The following is a 7,811-nucleotide window of genomic DNA, read 5'->3' on the forward strand; positions in this document are numbered from 1 at the left end:
GCTCACTGCCAAGTCCATGCCCACCCGGCCTCGTTAATTGGCCCTGAGGGAGCTCACGGAGGCCAAGTTTATCTGCGTTTGTCTACAGTGACCGCGGTACAGTGGGAGGAGCCTGGTGTGGAGTGAGGACTCAGGTCCACGTCCCGGACTCAGTGTCTTCAACCAAACACAAAAAGAGCGCTTTACGAGGCTCGGCCTGGGACTCTGCGATGACAACGCAAGGGGCCCTCCCGCCGAGCAGGCCATGGACACAGCTCTGCTCCAGGACCCAAAGGGGCCCATGGCTTGGTTCCGCATGTGAGGGTCCGAGACTCTGACAGGACTCATGGTTGTTGTCAACAAAATTATGTCCCTTCCACATAAGCCCACTTTCGATGTCAATTAAGTAAACTGGGAATTAACTCCGATGAGGAAAAGCAACTCTAAGTGTAACCGATACTGAAAATTCGATGGGCACAGGGACAGAGAGCACACGAGGGACTGCGGGGGGCAGGAGAGGACGTGGCAGGGATGGCCACAGGTTTCTTTCCGGGGTGATGGAAACGTCCCGGAATCAGACGGTGGTGATGGCTGTACAACATTGTGAATATGCCAAAACCAATGAATTGTGCGTTTAAATGGTAAACTTTCTCCTATCTCGATGTTTAGAAATTGAATCAAGAAGCTCAAAAACATTATCGAGTGGAAGAAACCTCACACAAGAGTATACACGACAATGAGCCCACTCATGGGACATTCTAGAACAGAAGAAACTAATCTATTGCATCAGGCAATGGCGGCAGCGGCCACCCGAGGGCGGGCCGGGGAACGGCCAGAAAGCATGTGGAGGGGATGTTCAGGGATGGTGGCGATGGTCTACATCTTGCTAGGTTTTGGGTCCCTCGTGTACGAATTTGCTAAAATTTAGTGAATGTACAACTAATATCAAAAGGAAAAAAACAGACAAACACTGCGCCTGGCTGGTGACGAGCAAGCTACAGTACTTTGGGCGACGTGTCCCAATGCCTACGATGACTGAAGTGTACCAAAGAATAAGATGAATTAACGGATGGAGGGACGGGTGGCAGGTCAGACGTGGTGACAGATTCCAGTGGTGGCACAGGTGGGTGTTCACTAAAACCCTTCCGCTTTTTCCACATGCCTGACAATCTTACTACGATGTTGAGAAAAAGTACGATCGTTAAAGTTACTGGGAAAAGCCATGTCTTCATACTTACGACGTCACTAGAGCTGGACTGTGTGGCAGAAGAGGAAGACACGGGACCTGATGAAGAGTTTGAAGAGTGTTTACTAAGAGACTCCGAGGTTTTACTTCTACATTTTCCCAGGGCGTCATTTTCTTCAGATAGGTTATTATTACACTGATCTAACTGCTGAGTGTCTACTATCAAGGTAACACCATTTCCTGAAAGAGTGGCAAAAGATTGGAAAACGTTTCTTCCCATTAAACACACACAGCACAGAAAAGCCTCGAACGCCCCCCGCCAGCAGAGCAGCGCTTACCGTTGCACGAGGGCTCGGGCCTGTGCTGCAGGCCCCACTGCTTGGATATCCAATCTCTGTACGTGGCGACTTCGTCCGTCACTCTAATTATTCTGCCTAATATGCTGCACGTGTTTAAGAAAAGAGAGGGGTCCATTAATTCGACTCTAAGGAGCCACGAGCAGCTCCGACGTGAGGGGCCGGCTCCAGCGGGACTCACCTCTCCGTCTCATTGTTGGGGTAGTACTTCGCGATGGGTGACACGGCATGGCTCAGAACGACGTAGGCGTAGTCAAAGGCCTGCTTCACCTGCATGGCCCCGTACGAGCTCCTGCCAACGTCGTTCCCTTGAAAGGAAGCGCACGCAGAAGATGGAGAAACTGGACCGCTGCTGAGCGTGAGCCCATGAGCGCCCTCTGGGGAAGAGGGGCGATTGCCATCGTCCCCGGGCCCCCCCTCCCCGGGGCTCCGAGCATGTGCACCCTAAAGTCAGGAGGCTCTAACGCATCTGAGTCGCCTGCGGGTGTTCTAGCCTGACGGGGATGCCTCACGCACAATCAAGCTTAGTCAAAAACACTTAGTTTTATTTCTGTTCGACGCGTAAGTGCCGCCCACGCCAAATTATGAGCTCCTAAAAAGCAAGGGCCACCTTGCTAAAAGACCTGTGTGTCCCTTCGTAGCGCAGGCTCCCCATGGCCGCTCCCTCACTGAAAAACCACACACAGCTATCGATGTTGACAAGTCGGCTGGACGCGCCGGAAGGGGGTGCCCAGGCAGCGACCGGACCGCTTCATCCCTCTCTGTCATGTTTTCAAAGCTAACACATTAGAGCAGGTGACTAAAGTCCAATAATGCGGACTCTAAACATTTTACAATCCTATCAGGAAAAAAATATTGCCCAGAAAAACCAGGATACAAGCGAGCGAACAGAACTTCATGCAAGATTCAAGAGGACGGGAGGCCAAGGGGCGCACACGCCCCCTCTGAACCCTTCCGCTCGGGCCTCTGAGGCTATTTCTGTGCTGGCCACTTCAGAAAGCCCCGCTGGCCACTGGCTGGACCAGTGGCAATGAGGACACCCAGAGAAAAGGAAAACGGCCATCAGACGAGATGCACGCAAACCCACCCGAGTAGCTAATACCTGCTCTCCTCTGCCTTTAAGAGTCAAAGTGATTCTCCTCCCAGCTCGTCTGGAAGTATGCAACGTGTTTTTCTGGTGTGTGTGTTTGCTTATAAAATATTTTGATGGAAAAAAAAATGACTATGATTAGGAGTTAATCCTTAATGTTTTCACCTCAGGGGAGTTCAAAACACAATATGGTGACTGCCAACGGCCTTTCTTTGAATGCCCACAAATTTACCTAATTTCAATACCTGGTTGGAGAGGGTCTTCAATATAAAGCATGGACGGCCTGTAGCCGTCCAGCATATTTTTCTGTACTTCATCTTTGGCCACGTAGGAACCACCATCCTTTATTCGGATGCCAGTCTTTAAATAATTGAAGTGTCGCCCATATAATTCAAAAAATTCTATTAAGAGAACACCATAGTTCGTGTTGGGGATGCAAGCATCTTCTCTGGGATGTAACTAAAACCAGAAGAAAAAAAAAGAAATTATATTGGATTTTCTCTAAATTATCAAGGTAGGGATAATGAACGACATCCTAACTTCTGGAAGGTTTGGTTTGCACAGCGGTCGGTAGGCACCGGGGCAACAGCACGCTGTACGCACGGCAGAGACGACGCCAAGTCCCACAGGAGCAGCACTGGCTGGGGGCGACTCATCCGGCCAAAGGTTACAGCGGCCCCAGGCTGCTGACAGGGCCGCTGGCCCAACACACAAGAGCCCAACACTCTGACCCACGATCAGAACCAGGCGGCCGGTGACGATGTGCCACATAAATACACTCACGACAATCCTAAGGCTTCTCACTCCTCACAAGGGGCAGGTCTCCATCCCCACTAAACCTTCAAATTAGCTGCTTAGATGCTGTTTTTATTTTTGGCATTTTACTACTATTTACACTTCTGGAAAGCACGCCATACCTTCTTTGCATGTTAAAATCTGCAGTGACAAGTCTCAAAAAATAGTAGAACATATGGGATTAAAAAATATATATGTATATATTCTTTCCTAGGAATTTTTAAATACTTATTTGTTAAGTTATAAAAAAGGTACCTAGTTTAAAGGCAATAGTCATAAGTAATCTAGGGAAACATCGCAATTAGGAGCTTGATAGAAATTTTTTCCAAAATGATTCCTCAACGGATTGATTTCTTTAAGCTTCAGTGCATACTAGCTAGCATGGTATAGCCACACAACTTACCTGAAGGAAGCTGACTGCCATTAAAAAGAGACTATAAGAACCAATTCCACCTGTAAATACTTCATTAAGGTCTCTCTGTAATAAGAATTGTTTCAATACTAAAACCAAGTATGGTAATACAGGATATTTCTGAAAAAAGAAAAAAATTGTATTTTAATGATTCCTCTATTAGTAACAGCTCCAAGCATTAACGATGTAATGATCTCTAAGCATAAACTGGTCCTTACATTACAAACTTAATTTCCTATTTTAAGAGCAATACATAGAAAAGTAAGCTATAAGCAATTAAGGAATTTTCACTCACATCTAAAATTTTAAATGTGTAGATGTAAATAATGGCCCTTGAGCACGCACTAGTAATATACGTTTGATGACACTCATTTACGCCATTACCGTAGGACATTCGTTTGTAAACAGGTAACAGAAACAGTACAGGACAAAGTCTCATTTCTTACGGCACTCAATCAGTGGGATTTTAAAGAATCATCTATCGCAGGTAGGTGGCACTCCACCAGGTAAACCAACCAGGGTCTCTGGAGCGGGAAGAGCGCCACCTGCTGGCTTCCACAGCCTTAAATCACGATGAGATACAGTGAGAGAAGCCCCAGAACCACCGTACAGGCTGACTTGGGGCTTAATCTAGAAAAGGCCCACTAGGGAGGTCCTCGATCTGAACTGTGGGAGATTAAAAGCAGACAGGCATCAACTGTACAGCACGGTTTCAGCCCTTAGCTCCCTAAGAGCAGAAGAGTTCTCCAGAAGCTTTCTCAACCGTTAATTCTCACTTGAAGCCTCATTATAAATTAGTAATTAGTACAAGTAGATTCGAGGAAAGTAAACCCATTGCACAGAGAAGTTTGTCAGCAACACACACACAGAAATAGTTAATAAAGTATATCAGAAAACAACAGAATCTCAAGGCCAAACTCCGTTTCTATCGCTTTCACTGAATACACACGGTAAGTCCTCGGACCTTGGTAAAATCTTTGATGAGGTCAGCTGCCCTCACGCCGTTTTGTACATTAAAGCTGATGTCGACTTTCACCTCAGTAAAAGAATCTGTTAATTTAATAATAGGTACCTAGAAGGAAAAGAAAGGTGAAATTAAAATACTTAAACCAAATTAAATGACAAAGTCAGGGATGGAAGGTCCTGGCCTCCCCACGAGGACCTAAAAACTGCGTGTTCTGAATATTACAAACCACAGCTAGCTGGGAGTTCTACACATTTTCCATCACATAGTTAGCACTTAACCTCATACTATATATTTTATAATTTCTACGGGTTGAGAATTTCGAAAGCAAGTACCAGAAACCTTTCTCGACATCATATACTTTGGAGAACAGTTGCCAACTTGATACCACGTCGAGAATTATGAACCTCGACCACATCCCCAAACCGTCACCAGTGAGAAGACAGCTGGATGCTTAAGTCGCACACATGACCCACTGGCATTATGGGGCAGTTTTGCAAAGAGCCCCCAAAACAACCTAACAAGAGAGGATTGAATGTAAGATTTATTCCCAAGTAAAAAAATGATAGAATGATTTATATGAGATTAGGAATTCTTTAAAAAAAAAAAAAAAAAAAAAGAAGTCCATTTGCACCGCGCATGAAAAAACTCAGGCCAGCAAACTCTGCGTGCGGGACCGGGTTTGCTCATTAATAGCTTTTTATAAGAAACGATACCGGTTGCTTTGCTTCAAGAAAACTAATATGCAAAAACCCAAACTTCTTAAAGAGATATATTTTGAGTTTCCATGGAAGTTCTTCAACAGCCATTCCAGATACCATTAAAATATGACTTGATTTACAAAATGTCGATTATACGCAATTCATCAAGGACACAAAGAGCAACATCTTCTGTGTCACCACCAACCGTCCCACAGACATCCGTGTTTTCACACACACTTTTCTCCATTACAAAACCTCCGCCGTGAGCACCACGCACGCTGACACTGTCACTCCGGGGAGGGACGCACACCAGAGCAGGCCCACTTGTTCCTCAAACAGAACTCTCTGCACAAGCGCTGTGATGATTCCCAGCGGAAGCTTCGCGCACAGCCCGCCTGAGCTGGCCGAAATGCAATCGTAATTCTATAGGTTTCGTGCATAAGAAACTCGACACGTTACGATGAAATGCCCAAGAACTCACAGTCGCTTTGTCCAGAACCTTCACCGAGTCCTCGTCTGCGACCTTGTGCTTCCGAAGCGCTTCTTCCAGCGTCCAGAGGGGCAGGTTCTCCCACTTCCCAAACACCACGAGGTCGATGTCACTGGACACAGAACACACGGCCAAGGTGTTTGAAGAAGCAAGAAACGGTCCTTGTTTTGTTTCAACTCAGATTTGCGCTGACACACATCAAACCAGTGAGACGAGCACCCACCTCTCACCCGCCCCCGACAACCGAGACCGACTGTGCTGGCGGGGACTGCTTTGCAGAGGCCAAGAGGAGGTCGGTGATTTTAATGACCTCCTCCTCACAGTCACTGCACGCAAGTCAGGCCTCAGGAAGCGAAGTAAAACCTCAAAAAATACCAGTGAACGTTCCCTGTTCATACCTGTTTCTGGTACTAAAACACTCTCGATGTTGATGAGATACTGTTACTTAGACCATTCAGTGTAAAAACAAGATGCAGACAGTGTATCTAGTTTGCTACCATTTGTGTAAAATAGGGCATGAAAACACACCTGCACACACATTTCCTTTCGTATGTACAGAATTTCTCTGGAAAGATATGCAAGAAACTGTAACTGTGGCCTCTGGTGGGGAAGGGGGAGGACAAAGGTCAAATCCAGACTTTTCGCTGTGATTATTTCTGTGCCCTTTTCAGACCTGAATTATGTGGATGTACTACTTAGTCATAAAATTTAATTAATATTTTTAGAAAGAGTGACTCAGGACTTTGCTAAAGCTCAGAACCTAAATAAGGAAAAATATTAATGAATTCGAAGTTGAATATTTCATGGTTTCTCTAGGCTTAGGACGGCAATGAGAAGAATGGAAATCGCCAGGATCCAGCCACCTCAACGCATCCTAGGTTTGGGTAAAGACCAAGTCAAGCTCAAATCAAAACACTTACAGGATGCTTATAGTTAATCAAACTGTGACGTGCACCTAACATCTGTTAACAGGGTAAATCCCATGTTAAGTGTTCTTACCACAATAGAAACAAAAACGCCATCATGATGGAATGTTTTTCCTTCACGAAGACTGCAGCATCTCAGTTCTTAGAGAACAGGTATTCATTCGCCCCTCGAGGAAGCCTTACTATCCCCCAAAAGGGCCCCCCCCCCAGGCTGTGGGCCAAGAAAGCCCTCATTTGCGAGAGTGAAAGAAACGAGGGGCCTGAACAGTCCACGACCTTCCTCAGGAAGAGTCTGTGCCCTGAACGTCTGGGTCAGGATGCTGCAGAGGCTAACGCTATGAGTTCTCAGAAAAAAAGGAGACGCCTAGAGGTCTGGAGCACACACAGCTCCGCAGTGAAAGCAGGTGTTTCTCCACAATGTCCACTGACACCTCTGAGAGCAGGTTAAGGTGTGGGGCTGACGTGTTCTCTGCAGGGTAGTCCACTGCTCACTGGTGAGCGACTGCACTGCTCCACGCTCCCTTTTAACCCATCTGAGATGATCCAGATGTCATCTGTTTGATAAGATGATCTGGAGTGACATTCTACGTCAAGGCAGTTCAAACAAAACACAGGTAAGTGAACTTCTGTTTCATAGATCCGTTTCATTTCTACTCTTACACCTTCAACAGCCAAAATAAATATACTCTAGAAAAATGCGCCACCCCTTGAAAGCTTCATAACCATACTAACCTAGTAGGTAAATACAGGCCAGTTTTGAAACTCCCAAATATCTGGACCTGAAATAGAAACAATTATTATATTAAGAGGTATCAGATGAAAAGCCACCGAGGTACGGTGAAGTGCTGGTTTCTGCTGCCCTCTACTGGCACTTGTTAGTACTGCATGAGCATGTCTCTACCGCCTGCTCTG

The 7,811-nt window shown here is 46.1% G+C and overlaps 1 protein-coding gene across 2 annotated transcripts in view; it reads right to left on the reverse strand.

Moving 5' to 3' along the window:
* Positions 1 to 7,811, reverse strand: part of PAPD5 (poly(A) RNA polymerase D5, non-canonical) — a 16,687-nt gene that overhangs the window by 4,370 nt on the left and 4,506 nt on the right. Inside the window, exons 3-10 of one of the 2 annotated variants that reach the window (XM_011360160.2) lie at positions 7,632 to 7,678; positions 5,965 to 6,085; positions 4,783 to 4,890; positions 3,810 to 3,938; positions 2,857 to 3,070; positions 1,703 to 1,829; positions 1,504 to 1,607; positions 1,218 to 1,405 (exon numbers count right to left, since the gene is read on the reverse strand). In XM_011360160.2, coding sequence (XP_011358462.2) covers positions 1,218 to 1,405; positions 1,504 to 1,607; positions 1,703 to 1,829; positions 2,857 to 3,070; positions 3,810 to 3,938; positions 4,783 to 4,890; positions 5,965 to 6,085; positions 7,632 to 7,678 — 1,038 coding nt within the window. Of the gene's footprint in view, positions 1 to 378; positions 1,406 to 1,503; positions 1,608 to 1,702; positions 1,830 to 2,856; positions 3,071 to 3,809; positions 3,939 to 4,782; positions 4,891 to 5,964; positions 6,086 to 7,631; positions 7,679 to 7,811 lie in introns of those variants that run through there. The other variant, XM_023530657.1, reaches the window with a different exon arrangement.

The sequence above is a fragment of the Pteropus vampyrus genome, unplaced genomic scaffold, assembly GCF_000151845.1.
Source record: "Pteropus vampyrus isolate Shadow unplaced genomic scaffold, Pvam_2.0 Scaffold51, whole genome shotgun sequence".
Taxonomy (NCBI): domain Eukaryota; kingdom Metazoa; phylum Chordata; class Mammalia; order Chiroptera; family Pteropodidae; genus Pteropus; species Pteropus vampyrus.